Below are 27,049 nucleotides of genomic sequence, written 5' to 3'. Positions count from 1 at the left end.
TTTTTCTCTTTAAAAACTAGCTTTATTTAAAAGAATCTGAAGCATAACACGATAGGAAACTTACAATACATATTGTTCAAGAAAGCCTGCCATACATAATTTCTACTAAAGGTAGGTCTATATACTGATAACATTCTTTATACAATGCACACATGACATTTAGCACAATCCCTGAAAAGAATGGCCAACAATAACACGGACTGTTTTGATAGTAGAACCTTTACTTGTCTTACTACTTATCTATAGAATAAAAAACTAAAATGTGGAAGGTAAGTTAAACTCCCCCAATTTTAAATTCTAGCATGGTGTTTAAGAAGAAGGAAAAGGGATCAGAAGGAGTAAACTGTGAGAGTTAAATATCTTTAAAAGAAAAGGGAGAACTGGCTTACCACTATTTATAGTAATTACTAAAAAGTAATTCAGAATTGAGAATTATTTGGTTTAAAACTTGGAAGCCCTTAGACAGTCAAACTACCCTTTATCTACTATACTCAATCAGTTACTAAGCCAATTTTATTTCTCTGAAAACTGAAACCTGTACATTAACCATGTAAAGAAAATAAACAATTTGGGGGTAACCTAGTCATTTCATACTTAAATTTTTCCACAGAGCAATTCATTAATCACTTAATACTAATACTTCTTTAAACCTCTATGATTTAAATAGAAATAGACCCAGTTCTAAAAGATTCTATGTGAAAATAACCAGGAGAAAATAAACCCCTAACATGTGATACTAAATTTTTAACACAAAAAATAAACCCATAAAAACACTGGGTATTCAAGTAAAATATAATAGGATTATGACACAGTATGGTATCTGCCATTTAAAAAAAATATTAAGAACTGAATGAGATTTATTGCTATGTCAGTCCTATCAATAGTTGACAATCAAATGTACAAAATATACAACCATGCCAAAAATGATGCTGTATAGAGATATCATTAACATAACATAGGTAGACACTTATCTTGTAATATACATCACTGATGTAGTAAAAGCTTATTAATTCAGTTTAGTATGGATTGATTAAAGTCTAACAATTTGAGTATTTTAAAAAGATATGCAGTTTAAGCACTCACGAACATTTCTTTTTTCTTTCAAGCAGATACTTTCAAATATACAAATTTGCATTGGCCAAGTATTACCTACTACAATTCTTTTGGCTACTTGTTTTAATGACAAAAGAATGCTTTTAAACTAGTATTGTATTCTTAAATAAATTCCTCTAAAAAGCTTAAAAATTTTCCAAGATTAAACATTTTTCTTGAAAATCTTGATTCTGAGTTTTATTAACAAGTCTTTTCATCAGATAGTACCAAGTAAACACCATTCAAGTCCTTGTAACAATGGATACAAATGCTAAGTAAATTAGAGGAGTTTTATTGTATTGTAATAGTTTCTTAATAAATGGAGAAGAGTATTACTACTTATTTTGATTATGGTGAATTAATGATATCTTTTTTGGTTGGAAGATATCAGAATAAGTTCAAAGTCTAGTATATAATTTTAATAATACGGGCTAAAAAAATCCTAATATGCACTGTCAATTAAGATAATAAATCCTTAGTAAATTATAACTGCAAGAGGAAGGTCAAACTTTTAAGAAGTATTTATTGTATTATGAGTGTTATGAATTGCTAACACCAAATTTTACCCCTCTCCCCTTTCAAAGACATCAGGCCATCTACTAATCCAGAAATATTGATGTTTCACATACTTCATAGAGTAGCTTAAACATACCAGCGTAAGAAATAATTAGTATTACATAGTAATTTCCTTTGCCATAGGAATAAATGTTGGACAAAGTCTGGAAACATTTTATTTTCCAATTTGAATTACAGTAATTTTGCCACAGACCACAGCACTAGTGCATGTGTTACTTTAGACATGCTCTAAGAACAAAACAAAAAATTACTGCAAAAATACATGTCACCAATGTGGAACACACTCAGATTTGTATAAAAGTACTGAACTAATATCCCAAAAAGAGGTATATGTAAACAGTACATAAGGAAGAAATAGTTTTAATATGAAACAGTCATTTAAGTCACATACATCATGATAAGAAGCAGGACTTTCTTTTATAAAAGATATTTTAACTAACAAGCAACAGCATCTACATCATCTACAGAACAAGAAAAGTACAGGTATTTAGAGTAAGTTTCAATGTAACTGCAAGTTATGTATTTTGACAAAATATGACAAAGATGAAGCTTACCCATTGGGTTTCATTAAAAGCTTTCAATAAAATACAGGCAGCCTCTGATGTACTAATGTCTGGCTTACACATAGCCACCTTCTTCCCTTCGTTTCCCCCAGACCACTGTCTTGGGAGATGTTAATGCCATCCCTAGCCTCCTTACTCTAGGCGTGCCTCTAAACTCCCCTCACTGTACCAACCACTTCTATACTGCTTTATCGGAGAAAGGGAAGAGAGAAAAGTGGAAGTTACTAAAGTTTAGAAATAAGAAGAAAAACTCTGGGTTCAGAAGTAGAGGAAGGGAAACTGTGAAAAGTCCCAACAATATAAAGGAAATTGGGAAGTACTCTCAAGACAGTAACAGCCAAGTCAATAAAAATACTGCTTCCCATGGTGCGTGAAATTTAGTCATATTGTCTGAAATCTTAAAGATTCATTCTGAATAAAGTCTTTTTAAAAAGAGAATTTAATCTCACTTTCTTCACTATCTTCATTCACATCTTGGTGGAAAACACTTTTCCCTTAAAATCTAGCCAACCGCAGCCACACAAAGAAATGGGAATTCCAATTGGAGGAAAGATAAGAAATTCTGAAGCAAAGAGCATCCACAAAGGGAAAGGCAAGTCGGCTTATATGGCAATCCACTAGAGAGTTTAGGATGGCAAGAGGGCAACTGGGAAACATTCAGACCAAAGAACTTAACCTTCCTGAATCACATCAGGAAAAAGGAAAGACCTCTGCTTCTTTTTCCCTCCTACATTGATTGGTTCCCTAAAGAAAACTCAGGCTACAGAGCACTCAGCATGGTACTATTGGTTAACAACATTACGGTTTAAATAAGCCTTTATGAACTTCCCTAAGAATCTAATCATCTTATACAGAGTTCCAAACCACTATTTACAAATGAACTTTGGGAGCCTAGATGCTTTTAATTAAAAAAAATCTAAAATAGTACAAATGTTCATGCATATGAAACCTCTATACACTGCAAAAAAGAAATCCAAACTCTTTAGAGCTCCCTTTAAAAAACATTGCTTATATATTTTTTTACTATTAAATACAATTACCATAGTATGTTGGACAGTAAGTACCAGCACTGTTAATATTCAGGACGAACAAGTTTGAAAGAATATTAGATGAAGATTCCTGATACTTATTTTATTTGGATGATTAAAGTCAGCAGATATCATGGTGACAAACACTATTGAGGTTTTTTCCTACCACTAGGCAGACTTGGGAGTTTAAAAAAAAAGCCAAAAAATTGGATTTCTTCATATTGTGTTACTCTATGAAGAATAAGCACTAGGACAAGAAAATCTTCAGTTTTATGTACACATCTTCTAATCTGGATAACAAGAATCATAATAGCAGTACTCAAGTATTTCACACAAAACAAAAACACTGATCGCAAATCTAAATTCTAAGCACTCTATCTGAAGAATAATTGATTTGTCTTTCACCAGCTAAGCTATTTCAGTATTAGTGAGTCCAGTAGCATCTAGGAGCAAGGGGACCAGGAATTCTCTAGTGAAATGAGGAAAGCAAGTTCTGAGAAAGGAATTGATGCTTTAAAACTTTCTATCAGTAACCTAGTCTTGGTGAGAGAGCCTCGCTGCTGAAGGCTAGCCAGGTTGAACTTTGGCAAAACTTGAGACTGTAGGAGAAACTCCTGCTCAACTGTGTGTGTGTGTGTGTGTGTGTGTGTGTGCACGCGCACACACGTGCACATGTGAGATGAGGCCTTTCAGTGAAGGAAAAGTCTTACATCAAAAAGGTACAATGCGACTAGATTACTCCACCTGTGTGCATTTCTTTCCATCACTGAATATTTTAAAATGTTTAGGGCAGCTCATCACCTAAGAAAGCCATATCAATTTGTATAATAGCCGTCTTTGGTCAAATAGGGCAAATCAGTATCTGGCCATTCTTATAGTTCATCACTTTCCCTACCAAAAAGATCTAGATAACTTTGGACTTAGTGTTATGTAGAAACAAATGTGGAACCAGTAAGAAAATTAATTCAAATACATGAAAACATTCATCAGTCATGATTATAGTTTGCCTGTGATTCATTGGCAAAATCAACTACGGGTTTTTCTTTTGAGTATTTACAGATTCCTATTTAAGTAAGGTGCTCTGAAGACCTAAATACTTGAATAAAAATTCACTTGTTTGTAAGTTTTAAAAAACAGCTACTTGGAAATGGAAAATGTAAGAATCACATTACAAATCAAGTATCTTTAGCTCGGGAGAGGTTATTTCATTTTCACAAAACAACTAACTACTGAAACTGTAAGCAACAGAAGGCTTACGAACTACAGAATTTTAGCAATGAGCATAACTCAAGTATACCACATAAAGTGTTAACTCCTGCCGACACTGGAAGGTTCTACTCAATATCTATTTAACTGTATTCAGTCATAAAAAATCATGATCTGATACTAGGACTGGGCATACATGCAGTGCATCATTTCTTAAAAATTAGCACTCACTAGGATTTCGAGAAAAACATAACTAGGTCCTTAAACATTTAAAAAATTATGTATCTCTAACAAAAGCTACAATGTAAGCAAAATGGGATCTTCAAGTATGCTACTGAACATATCAAATATCAGAGTCAGCCAAAAATACTGAATTTTAATCTGCCTCAACTGGTAAAGTTTTCACACAAAGGAGTACCTAGTATTATAGTTTCTATCATTTCATTTCCTAAAACTGTAAAGATATATATTTTACAACTATTGAAAATACTTTGTACTCACCTCTAACTAGTCACAGGTAAATGGAGAAAACCTTATATTACCTTGTACCATATGAAATTGCTGTTTTCGTAGGTCAAAATTAAAACACTGTATTTAAAAAAATAAGTTTTATTCAATCAAAATATGCATGAGCATTAATAATTTTCTTCTAATAGCTAATTAAATATTTCATTTTTATAAAATTCATCATGTTAGGCTGTATAAATTGTTCAAATCCTCCAATTACTGCTTCTCAACTGGAGAGTATGTTGTTTCTTAGAAAAAGCTCTAAATGATGAAAAAGACAGTAGCTGACTGGATAAACGGCTGGTGACTACAACGGACATGACCAGATTTAACAGCCCAATTCAATTAACTTTGCTTTAGTGGCTTGTGACATGTGAGGTCAAGTGCTGTCATGTAAAAGTGTAAGTTCATGTTTATTAATCAAAGGACGTTTTTTAATTAAATTTTTCATGCATAATTTTAATTTCTTGGCAATATGCTGTTGCTGTAGTTTCACCAGGGTTTAAACAGTAGTAGTCAATTATCCCTTTCGCAGATCACCATACAGTCTTCAGGACTTTTTTGGTTGCAATGATAATGACTGCACAAGTTTGGGAGCTTCACCAACATCCAACCATTGTATAAACTGCTATCAATTGTGATACAGTATCTTTTTTTTTGTGTGGTCACATGTTATGATCCTCTCCAAAAATAGGTTTCTGCTGTTTTGAATCTTAATGACTTCCCCTTCAACCATCTCCGTTCTTTATCATCTCTCAAGAGGATACTTTGGGTCCATTTTTACACTTTTCCCAGTCATAGCAGAAACTCCTGTCTGCTGCAGGCCTCGAACTGTTGAGTTAGCTTTCACCTTGGCTCTTAATTGGTCTTTGCTTAAAATTGATTTTGATCTCTCCTGGGGCTCATTTTTGAATTCAGATCCCCAGAACAAGAGTTTTCAAACCACCACTGAGTAGTTCTTTCGCTAGCAGAGCCTTGTAACGCCTAATTGATGTTTCTACCTGTCTCACTTGCAATATGTTGCAGTTTGAAATCATATTAGAAAAGCTATTCGCAATTCCTCTGAGGATACTATATTATTTATTTCTCCGGAAAACAATGCAACTCAATAATCAAAGAAAATTGAAGATTGAAGAGCATATTATAATAATTCTAAATAGCACAACTAGAAACATACCTTTATGTCAACTCTACTAATTGTAGTCAATTTTCAACTGATCTAATATTAGCAATTTCATGTGGTACAATCCACAAGTCAATCAATGAATACTTACGGAGCATCTACTCTATGCTAACATCTGTCTCATCTCTCTACAAACAGATATCCTGGAAAGACTGACTTAAAAATAAGAAAGTCACTAATTTCAAGGACCCAGGGTGGGGAGGAATCTGGTGTCATACCCTATTTATTTTAAAAACATCCATTAAAACGTATGGTTCCTTTCATGTTATAGCTACATAAATTTTTCCTGAAAACATGTTAAATGGATCCTTGAAAAATTTTTGAACTGTTTAATGTGATATTGCCAAAGTTCAGCGCTGAAGTACACATTTTTCAATGATTCTTTTAAAAGTCAAAACTTGCCTACATTTGCTACATATTATTTTGAAGCTTCAAGAGGCTTTTCTGTTTATGATTAACAACAACAAATAACATTTATTTGTATAGTACTTCCTAAAGCACCTCATATACATTATTCTCATTGAAGATAGCAAACAATGATACAAAATTTGCACTAGTACTGAAGTGGAATATTAATAAAAACTAAAAGGTAAATAATCTTGTGTGTGCATTTAAAAAAATAATGTAAAACATTAAAATCCTGTGTCACTGAACTTCTGTAATACACAGGAAAAAAAACCCACTTTAGTTACTGGCCGTGATTAAGCATCACTGCCCACTGCAGGTGGACCAAACGTTTCTCTAGTGCGCATTAGCTGGACGTCTTTGTCAGCCATACAGGTGTCACAGCCCCACACTGCTGAGGCTTCCGCAGTCAGGAGGCCATAAGCTGTTTCAGTCATTCCAGTACAGATCCGGTGAAACCATTTCTGACAAGAGGCTTCACATAAGATGGCATCCTGATCATCATTCACTTCATTTGTACAAATTCCGCAAGGATACACTGGGTCGGAAGAAGAATGGCCATGACGGCTTGGGTGGAGAGAGGATTTATTGCTTTTTTCAGTGGTGCACGTATCTGCCGCACCTCTAGGTTGTCGTGGCTTATTCTGCGTCCCATTTGCATGGCTGTTGTTTGTAGCTTCAGTGCTACTCGAACGGCTATTCTCTTGATTTACTGCATTGTTTCGATTAACATTTTTTAATTCAATATTACTCTGATTCACTGTGTCATCCATATTTAAGTGAGGCGGATGAGCAGAGGAATTTTGATTAGCGTTTTTGGTTGCTCCTTGATTAAAGTCTTGTTTTGGGGGTGGTGCTTTTGCTTGACCAAAAGTGTTTGGGGGAGGAATAAAAGAATGATTGGATTCTAATGGAGAAGTAAAATTTGAATTATTTCCAGGGACAAAGTTAGATGCCAAGTCAGGGTTAGACACTTGGCTAGCATTCTGTGGAGGAATCTGATTGAAGTTTTCAGCAGGATTTTGTCTAAAATGTTGATTAGGCATGTTAACATTCTGACTTAGTGCATTATTATAAGGTGGATTTCCAAAACTTGAATTATCATGTGGCCCAAAGTTAAAAGCATGAGGTCGATTAAAACCCATGCCCAAAGGATTCTGAGGAAATGGGTGTGGCTGATTCCTGAGTGAGTAAGGACCACAGTATGGGGAAGACATTCTTGGAGGAACGTGAGGTGGCATTCTGAATGTGCTATAACCTCCAAAGCCAGGATAGCCAGGGCCAAGATATGGATTTGATGAAGGTAGTGGTTTATAGGAAATAGTATTATAGTTGTCATCAAATGGATTAGCAGCCACTAGATGGTCAGAGTTTGGATTCGGTGGTGGAGCATACTCAGACAATGGAGGAAAAGAAGGCCCCTGAAATGAGAATGCAGGGTAAAATACATGTTTTGATCAAAGAAGTCATTAAAATTGTCCTGTTATCTTAACACTTATGAACCTAATTTTAGTCAAATTTCTCTTGCAGTGTTACAAAAATTTAATTCTTCACTTGACCTTTCGAACCCAAGTCATGTTTATATTTACTTATATTTAATGATAAGAAAGTGCAGGTTTCTTTCATTTAGGAAAGGAATTAAGGTATGCTTTTCTGAGCTCAAATCCATTGTTACTTCAAACTCCACAGGTAACCTTCAAAAGAAGCTTCATTACCATAATTTCCATTTAATATGCTTGTCCATATAACTCTAGAATCTTTCACTTAAAATTCTAACTAAAAATACCTTTTATACCCCCAAATAGCCATAACATTAAATAACAATAAACAGGATCTAAATTTCTTTCCTAGCTTTAGAGGGTAGCTATTAAAGTATTCCCACAGCACTAAGCTCTAGGCCTCAGATTGGAAAAATAAACTGCCGGTTTTAGTCACACTGCAAGTTTCATAGATGGTGGCCAACATGGAAAAAAGTAGTCTATACACACATCATACTTATTTGTAGTCTTTATCATAGACTGCTTCAAAATTTATAGAGAATAAAACCACAAAAGCCAGTATTTCTAACTGTTTATTACAACCACAGGTCATAGACAAATGATGCCTCCACCATGACTGCTGCATGATATGCACATACTACTGAATTATTATAAGAGTGGAACGTTACTTCAGGTTAAACTTGTGTCTATATATTTTTAAATATTTTAATAGAACTACAGGTATCTATGCTTTTTAAATTAGATTTAAGAATAAGCATTTTAACTTGTCTGCCTGCACTTCCTTGCAATATCTACTCTTGCCTACAGTCCAACAATAGCCACTAGTTGCAGAATAAAAAAATATAATCAAGGCAGAATTCATAATTAGGTTCTGAATGAGGATGAGAAACAAAACCCATGACCAAATTTAAATCGACTTCATCAGTCTGATCGTATCAGTGAAGAAAAACTGTTATTACAGAAAATGTCAATTTACCTGTGTATTTGTCTTCCGTTTTTTCTTATCTGGGCTTCCTAGTTGAACACCTGGTCCTCCTAACCCATCCAGTCCACTATCACCACCTAAAAACAAATAAATAAAATCCAGATAATATTTCCACTTCTAACTGAAATCATTTTACATCTCTCCTAGCAATATCTATTATAATTACCTGTCAACATTTTCTATTTTTGTTAGATAAAAGCAATACTAAGCTTTCATTATCTTTATTTTCAAAAGTCTTCCCCATAATTTCAGTCATTCATCTCTACTACCACAGTATTTTTTATTACTCTTTCAGTAAAAAAGAAAGTCTCCATCCTGCCCTCAAACCTTCACTCATCTGGTTCCCTGTCTCTGAAGCAACCACTGTTACTAGTTGCTGGTCTACCTTTCCAAAGATAATCTGGATAAATTCCTCTTTTGGAGGAATACAGAAATGATGGGAAGCATATTACACACAGTGGTCTGTACCTTGTTTTCTAACTTGGAAATCATTCCATGTCATTACATATAGAACTGCTCCCTTCTCTAATAACTGAGTAGTATTTCATAGTATGATTATACCATAATTCATTAAACTGTCCCCCCACCAACTGATGGATATTTAGGTTGTTTCCAAACCTCTGCGGTTCCACAATGAAAATCACGTATAAATGTCTTTACATAATTGCACAAGTCATTCCCAGAACTCGAATTATGGCATCAAAGGAATGTGCCTTTTAATTCTTAAAGGTACTATCAAAATACAACAATGTATGTTTATTTTCTTAACAGTGTATGAGCAAGCAAAAGCAAAAGCTTGACTATTCATTTAAGAGGTTAAAAAAAAAAGTTTATCAATGATATTTTTCCATTAAAAAAACCTTTTTATTATGGAGAATTCCGAACATATACAAAAATAGATAGAAGAATAAAATTAAGCACACACATATATAGATACACATTTGTAGTAACATATATACACATTTGTAATAAATTAATAAATCAATCAATCCAATGAGTTGACAGAGAATTAGAGGAGACCTGCTTATATATGTGGATTCTGAGAAAGGGATATTTAAACTGAGACCTACAGGATGATAACAAATTTCTCATGTGAAGAGCAGAAGGAAGAGCCTCTAAGCAGAGAGAATAGCACAAACGAAGATTCCTAAGTAGAAAGGAGCTTGATGTGTTTAAGAAATTTAAAAGAGGCCAGTGTTAAGGGACTCTGGAGAGTGCCTTCGGAAGAGACTGGAGATAGGCAGGGACCAGATCATTTTAGTGTTATGCCAATGTTCTTTTTTGTCCCCTGCTTTTTTCTCCCCAAATCCCCCCAGTACGTAGTTGTATATTCTAGTCGTCGGTCCCTCTAGTTGTGGCATGTGGGATGCCGCCTCAACATGGCCTAAAGAGCAGTGCCATGTCTGTGCCCAGGATCCGAACCCTGGGCTGCTGAAGCAGAGCGCACAAACTTAACAACTCGGCCAGGGGCCAAGTGTGTTATGGATTGAATGTTTCTGTGCCCACCCAAAGCATCCCCCCACCCCCCACCAATTCCCATGTTAAAGCCCTAACCCTCAATGTGATGGTATTTGTGGTATTTGGAGATGCAGCCTTTGAGAGGTAATTAAGGCTCCAGTAGGTCCTGAGGGTGGGGGTCCTTATGATGGGATTAGCGGCCTTCTAAGAAAAGAGAGAGAGAGTGATTGCTCTCTCTCCCCATGTGCACACAGGGAGGAAAGTCCATGTGAGGACATGGCAAGAAGGCGGGCATCTGAAAGCCAGGAAGGGAGCCCTCACCAGGAACTGAATTGGCCGGGACCTTAATCTTGGACTTCCCAGCCTCCAGACTGTGAGAAAAATTTCTGTTGTTTAAGCATTTTGCTATAGCAGCCCAAGCAGACCAAGACACAGAGCCTTGGAATTTATGTTAAGGAATTTGGATTTTATTTGAAGAACAGTGGATGATCATTTAAAGGTTTTGAGTAGGAAAGTGACATGAATTATGTTTTTAAAAGATTACATTAGTAGTTGTGTTGACAATAAACTGGTGATAGGACAGGGGTAGCAGCAGGGAGACCAGTAATGATCAGTGATCAATACTAGTTTGGGAAAAGTACAGTACTTGGCAATAAAGAGAAATCAGTGTGTTGGAGATAGTCCCTCCATAATAAAATGTGAAGCAGATTTCTGTAAGAGCCATTTAGAGAAGTTTAAATACTGTGGAGGTGAAAAACTATGATACACAATAACAAAATTCAGTAAGGATTCTGGATGTTAAATTAATACTTAAACATCAAAAGTTTTCTTATATACAAGCTACGACCAGTTAAAAGATAAAGTAGAAGAAGAGTTTTCATTTACAGAACAAAACTAAAATAAAATAGCTAGCAAGAAATTCAAGAAATGCACAAGATGGAACAAAAATATTTTAAAAGCCCTATTGAGAGAGACAGAGGAAGACTTATAAGTGGAAAGATATTCCCTGTTCTGGCTAGTCATCTAGAACAAAACAACATCATTTTTTAACCTCACTTATTATCCCAAACAGCCCTGCTGGATCCTTCTCACAGACGTCAGCACCAGGGGTCTGAGTCCCAGCTCTCGAGGCCCCTCCTCTAAGCCCAGAGGCATTATTACCAGTCTGAGTAGCACCCCCTTCTCAGAGATCTGAGACTCACAGGCCCCTCCTGTGAGTTTACATATTTTAATAATTCCAACCTCTTTCCTTTGACCCACAGCCTTAGGAATGGTAGATGCTTCCCACAGTGGACACTTCCGTGAAAACTCTGGTATCCTATTTTCCCACTTCAGATTAACATCTGTTAACAATACTTTATATTAAATTCTGTTAAAAATAACTGGTAATGGTTTCTGTCTCCTGACCAGACTCTGACTGATTTCTTTCTCAAATCCCACGAGCCAGAAACTATCATTACTACTAGGTTAACATCATTCCAGACATCTAGCTTACTACCTACCTCCCTACTTTTCCTTCTGTGTATATAGTGCAATAGTAATACCTTTACAAAAATATAATACTATTTTTAAAATGAAAGCATTAAATTATAACTTTATTAGAATAAGGAAATAAGTTAACCTGAAGAATATGCCAAATGTTTCTTGACCAAAAGAGAATTTTATTTATTTATTTTTTTGGTGAGGAAGATTCACCCTGAGCTAACATCCATGCCAACCTTCCTCTATTTTTTTAGTATGTGGGCCGCCAGCAGAGCATAGCCATTAACAGAGCAGTGTAGGTCTGCACCAGGAAACTCAACCCCGGGCCACTAAAGCAGAGTGCACGGAACCTATCCACTAGGCCACTGGGGCTGGCCCCAAGAGATTTTTAAAAAAATAAAACAAAAATTTTTGAAAAGAACCCTCTAAGGCTAAGAAAAGACATCAAGAAAAACATTATGCTGGAGAAATTAAGGTTTTTCTTTTTTCAATTTTAAATAGCACTGACTGACTTCCTGCTTTGAAAGTTGAGAATATAGTATCACATCTTATTCTGTTTTTTTCCCCTTGTAGCAGGGCATTTACTATCTCTAGATTCAATTCTTCACTTCAGGTAAATTTTATTTTATCCTATCTCTGAATACTTTTTCTGCTCTCTTGAGTGCTCCACTTCAAGGGCATAATAACTGTCATTATGCTACAGAGACTTGTAGCTCCGTATCTACTAGTTAGCTCTTCTGACTTTACTCTTTTTCGTCTGCACTTAATCTGATTATCTGAAGCTTTTCTGTTATGTAACTTAACCATCTCTATTCTGTTCCTTATTTCTAATTTACTTATTTGTTCTGTAATCACACTGTTTTAGTCCTCAATTTGTTTCCTTAGGTCTGCAATTTACCTTTTATCTTATTTTGTCCTATCATAATCTTGTCTTTGAGCTTTCATTTTATTTTATTAAGTGCTACCATTTGAAATACATGTGAGATATTTCCTTCTGTCCTGTAGTTTATGGGTTCTTCATCTTCTACACGCTGTTATTTTCTTCTTTGTCTTTGTTAGTTGTTTGCTATGGTCTGTTTGTGTAGTTATCATGGTTTTATGTTATCTTGCAACTTTGCTCAGACCTTTTATTTTCTCTGTTTTAACACGAGTGACTTTTTCACTCCCTTTCATTCACATCAAAGATTGTTTGCTCGGCTTAGGTGGTATGCTACATCTACTGAGATAATCATACGATTTTTTTCCTTTAAATTATTTTAAGGTTGAACCCAGTCTGACATTCCTGAAATAAATCCAATTTATTCATTTCTATATGAATGTTATCATTTTTGCTAATATTCTTTTTAGAATGCTTGTTTATATTCGTAAGATTAACCTGTTGTGTTTCTTTGGAACATCCAGGCTCTTAATTCTGAGGTTTTTTTATATGCACATCTACCTAGTCGGAGGGTGCAGTAATGCAGTCACATGAAACGATACCTTGTATTCCCTGATTAAAGTTGTATCTCTAGAGCTTTCTTTTCTGTCAGAGACAGTCAGTTCTTTTTTTTAAAAAAAAAAAAACAACTGGGGCCAGCCCAGTGGCGTAGTGGTTAAGCCCGTGCACTCCACTTCAGCAGCTGGGTTCCCAGGTTCAGACCCTGGGCGTGGACCTAGCACCACTCGTCAAGCCACATTGTGGTGGCATCCCACAAAAAGTAGAGGAAGACTGGCATAGATGTTAGCTCAGTGACAATCTTCCTCAAGCAAAAAGAGGAAGATTGGCAACACATGTTAGCTCAGGGCCAATCTTCCTCACACAAAAAAACCAAAACAATCTTTCTCTGTTTCACTCATTTTTTTCTTATTCAAAAGAGTGAGAAGATAAGAATACACATTTAATCCGCTTCTCTCCAGACTTAGAGTTATTAGTAAGAATTCTCAAAAATCAGGTTCCAAGGGGCAGGAGTTGTCTGAGAAGCCTAAGACAGTGAATTTCACCCTATTCCAGATTTATGGTCTTGGGCTGTGCCACTTCCCTTGTTTGTTGCTGTTGCTGAACATTTGTGCTGGGTTTTTGGGTTTTTTTTTAAGATTTTATTTTTTTCCTTTTTCTCCCCAAAGCCCCCAGGTACATAGTTGTATATTCTTAGTTGTGGGTCCTTCTAGTTGTGGCATGTGGGACGCTGCCTCAGCGTGGCTCGATGAGCAGTGCCATGTCCACACCCAGGATTCAAACCAAGGAAACACTGGCCGCCTGCAGCGGAGCTCGAGAACTTAACCACTCAGCCACGGGGCCGGCCCCTGTGCTGTTTTGTAAAAATGTTTTGGTTCCTTTCACTTGGAATTAGAAAGATTCTGTAAAGCAGCTCTGTTCTACCATCTTAACTTACAAGTCAAGTTACAAGTCTAACTATACGTTTTTTCATTCAGTCTGCATAACAAAACTATAAGGTAAGTCAGCCCCATTTTAAAAAAAGAAAGACAAAGAAATGGAACGTAAAGGGGTCATACCACTGGTCAAGAGCAGCACTGAAATCTAAAACTAAGGTTTTGTTTTCTTTTGCTTTTAAGGGTACAATTCAGTGGTTTTTGAGCATATTCATAGGGTTGTATAACCATCACCACTATCTAAGTACAGAACACCATCATTACCCCAAATAGAAACCCTGTACCCATTAGCAATCATTCCCCAGTCCCCAGCAATTGCTAATCAACTTTCTATCTATATGGATTTGCCTATTCTGGACATTTCATATAAATGGAATCATATAATGTGGCTTTTTGTGTCTGGCTTCTTTCACTTAGCATAATATTTTCAGGGCTCATCCATGTTATATTATGTATCAGTATTTCATTCCTTTTTATGGCTGAATAATGGTCCATTATATGGATATACCACATTATGTTTATCCATTCATCAGTTGGTGAACATTTGAGTTGTTTATACTTGTTGGCTGTTATGAATAATGCTGTGATGAACATTTATGTACAAGTTTTTGTTTCAACATATGTTTTCCATTCTCTTGGGTATATATCTAGGAGTAGAATTGCTGCGTCATATCGTAAGTCTTTTCGAGGAACTGCCCAACTGTTTTCCACACTGGGTGTACCATTTTACATTCCCACCTGCAAAGTCTGAGGGTTCCAATTTCTTCACATCCTCCCCAATATTTATTTATTTATTTATTTATTTTAATATAGCCATCCTAGTGAGTATGAACGGTATCTCTTTGTGGTTTTAATTTGCATTTCCATAATTACTAATGATGTTGAGCATATTTTCACGTACTTATTGACCATTTATATGTCTTCTTTGAAGAAACACCTTTTTTCAGTTAGGTTGTTTGTCTTTTTTGTTGCTAAGTTGTAAGAGTTTTTTATGTATTCTGGATACTAGAGTCTTATCAGATATATGATTTGCAAATATTTTCTTCCATTCTGTGGGTTGTCTTTTCACTTTGACAGTGTCTTTTGACAAACATAAGTTTTTAATTTTGATGAAGTCCAATTTACCTATTTTTCCTTTGGTTGCTGGGGTAAAACTAGGTTTATCTACTTCTAAGATACTAGTTTGCCTCCCTAAAATCTTATGCATATCCTGTCTTCCTTAGTGCCCCACAAAAGGCAAAAATGAAAACTTCTGGTTCAAACTAAAGGAACTCCTATCTTTTAGTTCTAATTTAATGTGCTAATCCTATTTTAGCAGATGGTAAGTAAAGAACTAATAATACTCAGATCCAGTCCACCCCTCAAGGTCACTTACTCAAAATCTGATGGTTCAGGAATGATTAAAACTATTACCGGGGGGCCGGCCCCACAGCCAAATGGTTAAGTTCGCACACTCCACTTTGGTGGCCCAGGGTTTCGCCGGTTCGGATCCTGGGCGCAGACATGGCACCACTCATCAGGCCACCGTGAGGCAGCATCCCACATGCCACAACTAGAAGGACCCACAACAAAAAATATACAACTATGTACTGGGGGGGGTTGGGGGAGAAAAAGCAGGAAAAAAAAAAAAGACTGGCAACAGTTGTTAGCTCAGGTGCCAATCTTTAAAAAAGAAAAACTATTACCAATTTATAACTATTCAGTAGCCTATATAAAATGAACTGATGATGTCATATTAAGAATTTGTATGCAGTTTTCTATAACAGTAGACATTGACATACAACAGAAAAATGTGTTGTTCTTGAATCTGAATACTTAGAAATTCTGATGAGTTTGGTGTGGAAAAAGAATTAGCAATGGTCTTAGAGGTCAAATAATAAACTGGTTATATAAATAAACAAAGGTGCCAAACATTAAAGCCCTGTCTTTCTAACATCTGTCATGGGTATTTCATTTTAACAAAAGCATAAATAGAAAAAGATAATTCTTAAAAATGAAAACAATTATTAATAAATTAGTCTCTAATCTCTAACCTAGAATATATAAATTACCATTCAAAGCATTATTAAGACTACTCAATAACTGTAAAGTTAAAATGTAATGTAATTTAAGATGGACAAAATGCTCTTAATAGTATCCACCACCTCTGTTCAGTTTCCAAAACTTTAATAATAATTGCTTATATTTACTCTAAGGCAAAACTCTGACTTTTGGAATCATTTAAATAAACTCATTATTTTCAAGTAATCTGTGAGCAAAACCACCTAAAATTCTTTTATGAAAATTGAGTTTTATGGTATTAATTTTTTATTTAAGAGTCTAACCTCTCCTTTATAAAACAAACCTTCAAATTCCTACTGGCCTCTGTTGCCCACTTAATGGTCATCTAAAGAGTTAACTAACACATTCAATGGCTCTGACTTTTGGCCTTACCTAGGTCCTTCCTGCTGCTGTCTGTAATACTGGTGGTTCCTCTCTATGATGTAATCACTAATGTTAGATCAGATTCGTGGTCATCAGGGCTACTTAGAATATAAGCTACCAAGAATTTCTATGATTCCCACTCTTCAAAAATGAAGTGAAAGGTCAGAATCCAGGGAAGGGCAAAGTAGTGGTTATAGAGCTAGTGGACTGTTTACTTTAGGCCTTTATTTTTTTTGTAGGTTTAATTATACCCTCTTTATTCCTCCTATTAAAGACTCAATCTATTTGGGCCCCAAGTCCTTAAAAAGGAGTGAGAGCATTATTCTGTACACTAGATAGCAGTGTGCCTTTTATGTATTTTAAACTTTCATTTTTTAACCCTATTTTATTTATAATAATTGTTTGGTTTGTGATAATGACTGTTATCATAAGTAATGTGATTGCATTATTTTAAAATATTTTATAATTAATATTTTCCTTTAAATAGACTTTCTTCATCATTATTCCAAATAAGTATATATTTATGTATTCTATGCTGATTAAATGACACCAATCAGGTTTGTGTTCCCCCAAGATTTGTGTTGAAATCCTAACCCCTAATGTCATGGTATTAGGAGGTGGGGTCTTTGGGAAGTGATTAGGTCATGAAGGCAGAGCCCTCATGAATGAGATTAGTACCCTTATAAAACAGACCTGGGAGAGCTCCCTTACCCCTTCCGCATGTTAGGACACAGCGAGAAGACAGCCATCTATAAACCAGGAAACAAATCCTCACCAAACACCGAATGTGCTGGCAGCTTGGACTAAGCCTCTAAAATTGTGAGAAGTCAAATTTCTGTTGTTTATAAGCCAATCATTCTATGGCATTCTGTTATAGCAGCCTGAATGAACTGAGGTAGTGCCAACACATTGCTTGGCACACAGTGGGCATTCAAATACTAGTTCTTATTTTGCTTTCCTCTAGGCTAAACTATACCGTAAGCTCACTTCACTTCAGTTTCCATAGTATTTACCATCCTATGAAAATATCTCATATCTAGCAGTGTCAACACACTCAGTGGACACTCAAATATCAGGTTTTCATAATAGCACAGACGTCTGGGATATGGTGTCAGTTTATTCCATGATTTACTATGAATGAAAAACATCTTAGCTAACAGCTTTGTCTTCACCTGATACACATACTTCTGTAATATTGGTCTCTACCGTGAAATGGAAATATTACGAACTAATATGTGAATATAGTATTATATAAACTACATCAAGCATTTGGTGAAATGCCCTTATGTGATTGAAATGCAAGTGCCTTTATTTCCTTTGAGAATGCAAGGCAGAAAGTGCCCACTATGTGATGCCCAGAACCTCGATCAACCTGGGCATGTAATAAATACTCAATTCAGAAAGCCCTCAACATCAGTGATTTAAGGTTTCAAATATTTGTGGTTCCTGTGCCAGCTGTTCTCCCCAGACTAATGATGTTTGTATTACTGAGGAGCATGAGGTTTAAGGTGGCACAAAAAGGTAAAAGTTTAGCAGGGTGGGTGGATAGTATCCATATGTGAAGCTGACTCTATACAATAATACCTCTAATAATAAACTTATTTTATTAACAAAGTCAGCCAAATTTTTAAACAAAAACTTAAGAAATCATGAAGAAAAAAGCTGCAGACACTCACAAAAGTCATGTAATTAAGAACCTGTAGACTTCATCAGATTAAAGAGCTTCTTCAAGCAAATGAAAACAGGATTGAAACAAAAAAACAACCCACTAACTGGGAAAAAAATATTTGCAAGTCATATATCTGACAAAGGCTTAATATCCATAATATATAAAGAACTCTTGCAACTCAACAACAAAACATCAAACAACCCAATCAAAAAATGGGCTGGAGACATGAACAGACATTTCTCCAAAGAAGATATACTGATGGCCAATAGGCACATGAAAAGATGCTCATCATCGCTGATCATCAGGGAAATGCAAATCAAAACTACACTAAGATATCACCTTACACCAGTTAGAATGACAAAAATATCTAAAACTAATAGCAACAAATGTTGGAGAGGTTGCGAAGAAAAAGGAACCCTCATACACTGCTGGTGGGAATGCAAACTGGTGCAGCCACTATGGAAAACAGTATGGAGATTCCTCAAAAAATTAAAAATAGAACTACCATACGATCCAGCCATCCCACTACTGGGTATTTATCCAAAGAGCTTGAAGTCAGCAATCCCAAAAGTCCTATGCACCCCAATGTTTATTGCAGCACTGTTTACAATAGCCAAGACGTGGAAGCAACCTAAGTGCCCATCAACAGACGAATGGATAAAGAAGATGTGGTACATATATACAATGGAATACTACTCAGCTGCAAAACAGAACAAAATCATTCCATTTGCAATAATATGGATGGACCTTGAGAGAATTATGTTAAGTGAAATAAGCCAGCGAGAGAAGGATAATCTGTGTATGACTCCACTCATATGAGGAATTTAAAATTATGGACTAAGAACAGTTTAGTGGATACCAGGGGAAAGGTGGGGTGGGGGGTGGGCACAAAGGGTGAAGTGGTGCACCTACAACACGACTGACAAACATTAATGTACAAGTGAAATTTCACAAGATTGTAACCTATCAATAACTCAATTAAAAAAAAAAAACAAAAAAAAAGAACCTGTATTTGTCTTTTTCACCAAAATTGTAAAATCTTTGAGGTTTCTGCTTTTATAATTTTTTTGTCGTTCATTGTTTTCTCCCTAGAGGGAGATAACCTTCATTTCTGTTCACTTCATACCATTCTCAAACAAAACAAGAAAGAATATGCTGTAGGTCATTTACTTACTGATTAATTGATTAAATATACCTAAAAGTGAATGTTGATCACATTACTCACTATATTTTAGAATGTATATTTTAGGCGTTCTTTTTCTGATTTTAAAAGTAAACAGTTATATATAAGTTACAATGTACCAGACACTGTTCTAAGTGCTTTATATCTATTAACCCATTTAATCCTTCAAACTCTGAGATAAGTACTATTATTATTCTCATTTTGCAGCTAAGGAAACCGATGCACAGAGAGATTAACTTGCCAAGGACCACATAGCTAGTAAATAACAGAGCTGGAATCAGAACCCTGGCAGTTGGGCTCCAGAGTCGTTTCTCAATACTGCTTATTAGCACATCTGTAGAGACTGGGAATAGGAAAGGAGACCTGAAATCACTCTTGATCATACCTTACAGGTAGCCTTGAAGATAAAGATGACTTAGACCTCTTGAGTTTCCTGGAATATGAGTGTCAGAGGAGAGAATTGTATAATCTTCCCAAGAGGTAACTCTCCCACACCTCTGGGGGAAGCAATCAAGGAAGACTAGATTACCTGAAGCTACTGAAACCTCTTTCTTAACATTCATCAAATTAGATTTCAGAAACATTTGTTGAGCTTCTGTTAAGTATAGAAATAAAAGTAATAATTCCTCTTTGTAAGGATCTTAATCTAGAGGAAACTATTTTTCTCCCTTTTTTTGAAACTCTTAAATTTAATGTGATAAATACTATGATGGAGACGAGTACGGGACGTTGAGGGAACATTAGGAACTAATCTAATCTTGACTGAGGGAGGAGTGTCAGGAAAGACAACCTGGGAGGTTTCAACTGAACTGATACTTTGAGGATGAATATCTTACCAAAGGTGGGAAAAAAGAGGGCAGGCCTAGCAGAAGGAACAGAATGTGCAAACAAACATTTAAAGACAAGAGAGACCTTGACAACGTCTAGAGAGCAAATGTGAATATTTCAGAACTAGAGCACAGGAGACAAGGATAGAACATTTCATGGAATATGGAGGATGAAGGACTAAGTGGTAGACCTGGGCCAAATTAAAAGGGCCAATAAAAGAAGGTTAGATGTGGCTAAGACTTTGGGCCCTACTCAAGTTCTAGCCTGCCAATTATTAGCTGGGTAAACCTGAGTATGTTACTTAACCACACATTACTTAACCTCTCTGAGCATCAATTCCTCAACTGTAAACCTAGAATGATAATAACATCTAACTCATAGGCTTATTGGGAGGATTAAGCAGGATGATCCATTTAAACCACTTAGCAAACTGCTTGGTAAGTACTCAATAGATGGTAGTTATTTATCACCAGCAGTAGCAATGTGGAAAATGAATTAAAAGGGACAAAATGGGAGGCCAGGAAACCAATGAGAGGGCTATTATAATGATCAAACAGATAAGTAATATCTGAACTAAAGAAGAGGCTGTGGAAAGGTCAAGGAGATGATGGGTTTAAATCATATTAAGGAGACATATTCTAGGACTTTGGGACTGTGTTGGTTGGGAGTGGAGGATGGGTTTGGGTGACTGGACAAATGATGTTCACCAAGATAGGGAATATGGGAGAAAGAGCATACCGATATTTCACTGAGAGATACCTTTCATTCAACACATTAAAAACAAAATTCATTTAACTCCCCCCCATAAATCCACTCTTCCTTTTATATACCTGTGACACCATTCCCTTATGGTTTTTCTCCTCCGGTTCTCTGGCTACTCCTTCACATTCTGCTTTTCAGGGTCCTTTTTCCCTTTGTCTCCTAAATATTAGTATTCTCAAAGTTGCTTGTCTCTTCTCACTTTTCAATCTCTCTTGGGTGAGCTCATCTATTCCCAAGCTATCAATTAGTATTCACCTGTTTACTGATAACTTCCAGATCTCTATTTCTGGCTCAGACCACTCACCTCAGTTCCAAACCACCTATATCCATTGTGTACACTGGAATATCCCAGGGGGATATTCATTTAATGTGTTGAAAACCAAACTCACTTTTCTGATAATCTGCCCAGCCTTTACATATACCAATTAAAAACCAGAACAAAAACTCCAAAAAACCTTTTCTTTAGACTTTCTCTCACTGGCTCTTCCCCTCGATTCTGTGACTACATAAATTATGCTTCCTCTCCAATCTTAATCTAAATCCTCCATACACTCATTTGATCAAGACAGTCTATATTTTCTAGTAAAGTCTACTTTTAGCACTTTCATAACATTTCTGTTATTATCCCATTCTAAAATACATTCTTAACCTCTACAGTGTCATTTCCAACTCTAGTTAAAAGCATTTCATCTGAAATGAATGCCTCATCTTCCTTCTTCTTCATCTTGAAATTTCTATCTTTCTTCCTTCATTCTCTCTCTTTTTCTCCAAGACTAACTGTTCACTTGAATCCTTGATGCCATTCCATGCTATTCCACTTTTGTCATCTGCAGAGACCTGATTTATGAGAATAGGAGCCTCATCTGTCTCACCCCCAGCTTCCGGAACAGTGAGTGCCTAGCAGATGGTAGATATCAGAAAACATATATTGAATGCTTTATTAATGAATTTTCCTCTTTTGCCTTTTCAGTTTCTCTCCTTTCCCTCTACATCGGGTTCTTCTGTAAGTCTACAAATATGGTTAAGTCTTTTTTCAAGGGAGGAAAAAAATAAATAAAAAGACATTCGTAAAACTTTCTCGTGACCCTATCTTTCCAAGTTATTGGCTATGTCTGCCACCAAGCTTCTTTTAAGTCACATCTTCACCACTTAATGTTCACTAACATTTCGAACGAAATGTGGTTTACTCCCAGAAGTGCCTTCTGAAAATCAGCACTGACTTCCTAGACCTTCTTCTCATGCCTCATCCTCCTTGCTGCTCCTTCTACATCACTTAACACAAAGGGACACCCACTGCTTCTTAGAACTCTTTTCCAGGAAGCCTTCCTTGATTCGCTTAAAGACAGATTATAGGTTCCTTTATTTCCTATAGACCATCACAGCACTTACCATGCTGTTCGTAACTAACTACTTATTTATCAGTATCCTGGACTAGACTAAAAATTTCTTAAACACAAGAGTTATGTCTTCTTAATCAATGTATTCCCACTATCTGGCACTATGACTGCTCAATAAATATTTGTTGAATAAACGAAGGAATATTGTCATCAGATCAACACCTAAGAGTTCTAAGAATACTGGAGAATGGGAGTGTTGGTTAAAAGAAGGATGACAGGTAACATTCTAAGGGAAAAGGGCATGTAAAAGCAGTACGAGGGGTATGGACAATCAGAAAGCAGCATAAAGACATGAATGAGTTACTTCACATATTTACTCATTCATTCATTTGGTATTTACTGTAGGCAAGGCAATTAGGGGAGAAATAGAAAGATAATCAAGATATTGTACCAACCCTCATGGATCTGTCTTAGAATCAAGGGCTGAAGGTCTGGGGGTGATAAGAACTGGTAGAAAATAGGGGTAAGATACTCTGCCACTAAATAGCAATTCTGAATCTAAAACTGAAATATCAGGGCAAGTTTGGAAGACCCCAAAATCAGCTTCCTTTAGTCCACTCACCTTTGCAATCTAGGTCTACCAGCAGCAGCTCTCAAACTTTAGTGTATATAAGGAACACCTGGAGATCTTGTTAAAGATGTAGAGAAATCTCCCAGAAATCCTGATTCTGTGGGTCCAGGAATCTACATTTTTAATAAGCATCCAAGGGGATTATGATGCTTTTGGTCTATAGATTATACTACTGTAAAGTCCTTAGTCATTCATACCATCATAATTTTGCCATATCTGAGTTTCACCTATACTATTTTCTTAATTTATATTGAAACTACATATATAGATATCTACCTTATATCTACCTATCTATATATCTTAGCCTTATCCTGAGCAAGAGGTTTGATGACACATTTTTTATAATATACATGAAATAAATACATAAACATTAAAAACTCTGTATACATCAGTGGATGGGAAACAGTTTGAGAAACACTGCTCAAGAGTTTATGATCTCCAAACACCATGTCCTGCATGCAGTCTGATGATAGAAATTATTTTAAAAAGTCCCAGGGAAGTGAAGTTCAGCAGAATTGTGCTTCAGAAGAGCTCATGTATATATTCCGGTATCTTTTATGGATTATAAAATAATCTGAAAATGTATTTCAAATTAATGTTCTAATTATTACAAAACAACTTATTATAAAAACCCCTCCTCATAATGACTTTTTATTTTACAAAGGGCTTTGTTTTTCATTCTGGTACTTAACTCCCATAATGTTCTCAAACTGACACCTGAACCAACTCCCAGCAGCTAAGGCACCAAACTTAAAAGCAGCAATTGGAACAAAATGAAGATAGACCTGTGTTTTTGACCCACAATAAAATAGCTATCCATTTTATTTAAAATTACATTTGATTAAGTCTGATAACTGAGTTCAAAGGTATAAACTTGATAGCTCTCCTTCTTTTCCTTCAACCCCAAAGTAATTTATAATAATAGGCAAAATAATATGGCAAAAACATGAGAGGAATAATTGTATCTCAGAAAGGTCTATTCCTTAAAGGCTTTGGCAACCCATAACCACAAACAGAAAAGAAAGCTGAAATAGAAAACCTTCACCAAATGGAAGATTGTGCTGATATTAAGCCTTTAAAAACAATGTTCTGCTCTAAAGCATGTTTTTGCATAAACAGCTAAGAAAATCAATCTCTATCTAAACACTGGAGCGAATTTTTTTGGATACCACATTGTCACTGTGTCGCAAGCCAGTTCTATATGTTTAATCTCTAGTCACACGGAACAAAAAGATAGATGAATGACTACGATCCTTGATCACTACTTCACTTAACTGGAAATTTAGCTTACTACTTAACTGATTTATAAAGCTCCTTATCCTGTTTGGATGAGAGGATTATTGCAATAGCCTCCTAACTAGCCTCTCCACTTCAGCCACTGTTCTCTACAGTCTGTTCTCCACACAGCAGCCAGAGAAACCCTGTTAAAAATGTCAGATCAGTCACTCTTACCCTCAAAACTGTCCAGTCCACATCTCAAAGTCTTTTAAATGGCCCACAAGACCCCCGACACACAATCACCCTTATCCTTCAGCTCAAACCACTCTCCCTTTGCTCACTCTGCACCTGTTACAATAGCTTCTTTGCTGTTGCTTTAACACACTAGACCAATTCCAGACCTAGGGCCTTTGCACTTGCTGTTCCTTTTGCTGAGACCTCTCTTTCCACGCGCATCCATATAGCTCTGCTCTATCACTTCCTTTGGGTCTTTACTCAAACATCACCTTCCAGGCAAGCCCTCTTACATACCTAACTGCTACCTCCCTACTCCCATACATATTTCTGAACTACTTGCCCTGCTTTGTTTTTCTCCATAGAACTTCCATTTGACATTCTATACCTTTTTTTGTTTACCACTTGTTTACCCCACCAGTGTGAGCTCCTGCTGGGTGAAGACTCCCTTTTGCTCTGTTCCCTGTTGTATCCCAGTGCCAAGAATAGTGCCTAGCACACAGTACATGTTCAATAAATATTTGCTTAATGAACAAACAGTATTACTTCAACTTTGGGACTTTCAGCCTTAACCCTATTAAGAGCTGGAAAGAGGAGCCGGAGCACATCCCCCAAATTTCAAGAAGGTATTTGGCGTCTGCGAATCTACATGCGTTATCTTTTGTCTGGTATATCGTTCCTTCTTATTTTTCTTAGATAATAAGGCAGCAGAAAAATTCCGAACTAGTGTGCAAAGCAGCAGCCAAGTAATCATGGAAAAAACTGATTTGGGGTGATCTGATTCTTATCCCTAAGCCAACAGAGAAAACGCCTTTTGAATTTATGTAGTTTCTCCTCTTAAACCTAAAGAAAATAAGCCGTGTGTCTGTTGTCTTTTGTAGGGTGGGCAGGGGGTGGGAGAGAGGCGCAGGCCCCGCACACCGTCCTCGAGCAGGGCAACTCCGTGCGGTCCAACTTACTTTTTAGGGGGTGGGCACGGGTCGCGGACTCTGCCCGGGGGCGTCTCCGCCTCCCCCACCGAGGTGCCTATTGTGCTGTCTCGCGAACGAGGGAAGGGGGAGAGGGGCGGGGGCCGCAGGGATGCTGAGCGCCGCTTCAACTGCCTCCGAGCACAAAGTCGAGGCGGCGAGGGCGCCGCGCGGGGGGCCCGGGGGCGGGCGGGCGCGGGGCCGCGCGCCTCCCACCGCAGCCTCGGCCGCGGGCTGCGCGGAGTTAGGCCCGGACGGCGCCCCGTGGCCTCCCGGCGGCCGGGCACGCGGCCCCCGCGCAGCCCGCGCGCCCCGATCCCCTCATCCCGGCGCCCTTCTCGGTTACCTCGAACTCTCTTCAGCGAAATGGGATCCTTCTCCTGTTCTGCTGACATTACAGACCGCGAAGCATGACTCCCCCCCAGGCCGCGGGAAGTCGGTCTCTTTGATGCTGCGGCGGCGGCTCCTCCTCCTCGCGGGGCCGCTGCGGCGGCGAGGCGAGCCTCCGAGCCGAGGCGCGGCCGAGGGCGGTGGGGCCGCCGGCAGACTTTGCAAAGTTTGGGAGGAGGACGAGGCCTCGGGGCGGCCGGGCAGCGTGCGGGGGCTGGCCGGGCTCAGCGGCGGCCGCGGGGAGCGCGGCCTGGGGGCGGCCCCCCGCCCGGGGCCGGCATGTGCGGAGGGCGAGTGCGCCGCCGCCGCCGCCTCCCACTCCTTCTTCTTCGCCGCCGCCGCCGCCTCAGGAGCCGCTGACAGGGAGGCAGGCGCGGGCTGCCGGCCCTGGCGGCGCCCTCACAGCGCCCTCTGAGGAGGAGGGCCGCGCTCCCGCCGCTCCCGAGTCGCAGACACAAAAGCCCCCAGCCTGCAGCCGCCTGCACGACCCGCGCTGGGGCGGGCGAGGGACGTGGCGCGGCCCCGCGGCTTCCCCGCCCTGCGCTCCCCGGCCCCGCGCGGCGACGGACTTCGGGGGCGGGGGCCGCTGCCTCGTCCCGCCGCGCCCGCCGCCGCCGCCGCCTCGCGCTCCGCCTCGGCCCAGCCCCCACGGCCCGCGCGCGCCGCTCCTCCGCGCCGGGGCTCACGGGCCCGCGGCCCTCGCGGCCGGGGCGGGCAGCGCGCGCGAGGGGCCGCCCCGCCCTCCCCCGCGGCCCGCCAGGCCCGGGGACGCCGGCTCCGCGGCCCGCGCGCCACGGCCGGGCTCCTGCGAGGAAATGGCATCCCCGAAGTTCGGCGGAGGCCACGGCGGGCATCTTGGCCTCGCAGCCAGGGATGTGAGAGGCGAACGCCCGATCCGAGAAAACTTTGCAGGCGGGAGCCGGCGAGTTCTCGGCTGGCCTGTGGAGACCCCAATTCCCCGATTCCGTGTCCGTGCTCTGGACACCTGTTTGTGAGATTCCCAACTTCGAGTTCTAACCACTCGACTCTTCGAGAAAGAGCGATGCGGAAT

General features: G+C 38.3%; 1 protein-coding gene across 1 annotated transcript; it reads right to left on the bottom strand.

The window, feature by feature from the left end:
* On the bottom strand, positions 1-26,576 carry PYGO1 (pygopus family PHD finger 1). Its single transcript, XM_070579767.1, has 3 exons — positions 25,955-26,576; positions 9,036-9,121; positions 1-7,981 (listed from the first exon to the last, which is right to left on the bottom strand). The coding sequence occupies exons 1-3, from the start codon at positions 26,001-26,003 to the stop codon at positions 6,857-6,859; spliced, it is 1,260 nt and encodes a 419-aa protein (XP_070435868.1). The 5' UTR covers positions 26,004-26,576; the 3' UTR covers positions 1-6,856.
* Between the last annotated feature and the right edge of the window lie 473 nt (positions 26,577-27,049).

This window comes from Equus przewalskii, chromosome 1, assembly GCF_037783145.1.
Source record: "Equus przewalskii isolate Varuska chromosome 1, EquPr2, whole genome shotgun sequence".
Lineage (NCBI taxonomy): Eukaryota > Metazoa > Chordata > Mammalia > Perissodactyla > Equidae > Equus > Equus przewalskii.
This window is presented reverse-complemented; position numbering and strand designations above follow the sequence as displayed.

Coding starts and splice junctions, on each gene's coding strand:
- PYGO1 (XM_070579767.1), bottom strand. CDS start 26,003: ATGTCAGCAGAACAGGAGAAGGATCCCATTTCGCTGAAGAGAGTTCGA. Junction 9,122..25,954: donor TTCGCTGAAGAGAGTTCGAG/GTAACCGAGAAG, acceptor ATTTGTTTTTAG/GTGGTGATAGTGGACTGGAT. Junction 7,982..9,035: donor AACGGAAGACAAATACACAG/GTAAATTGACAT, acceptor TTCTCATTTCAG/GGGCCTTCTTTTCCTCCATT.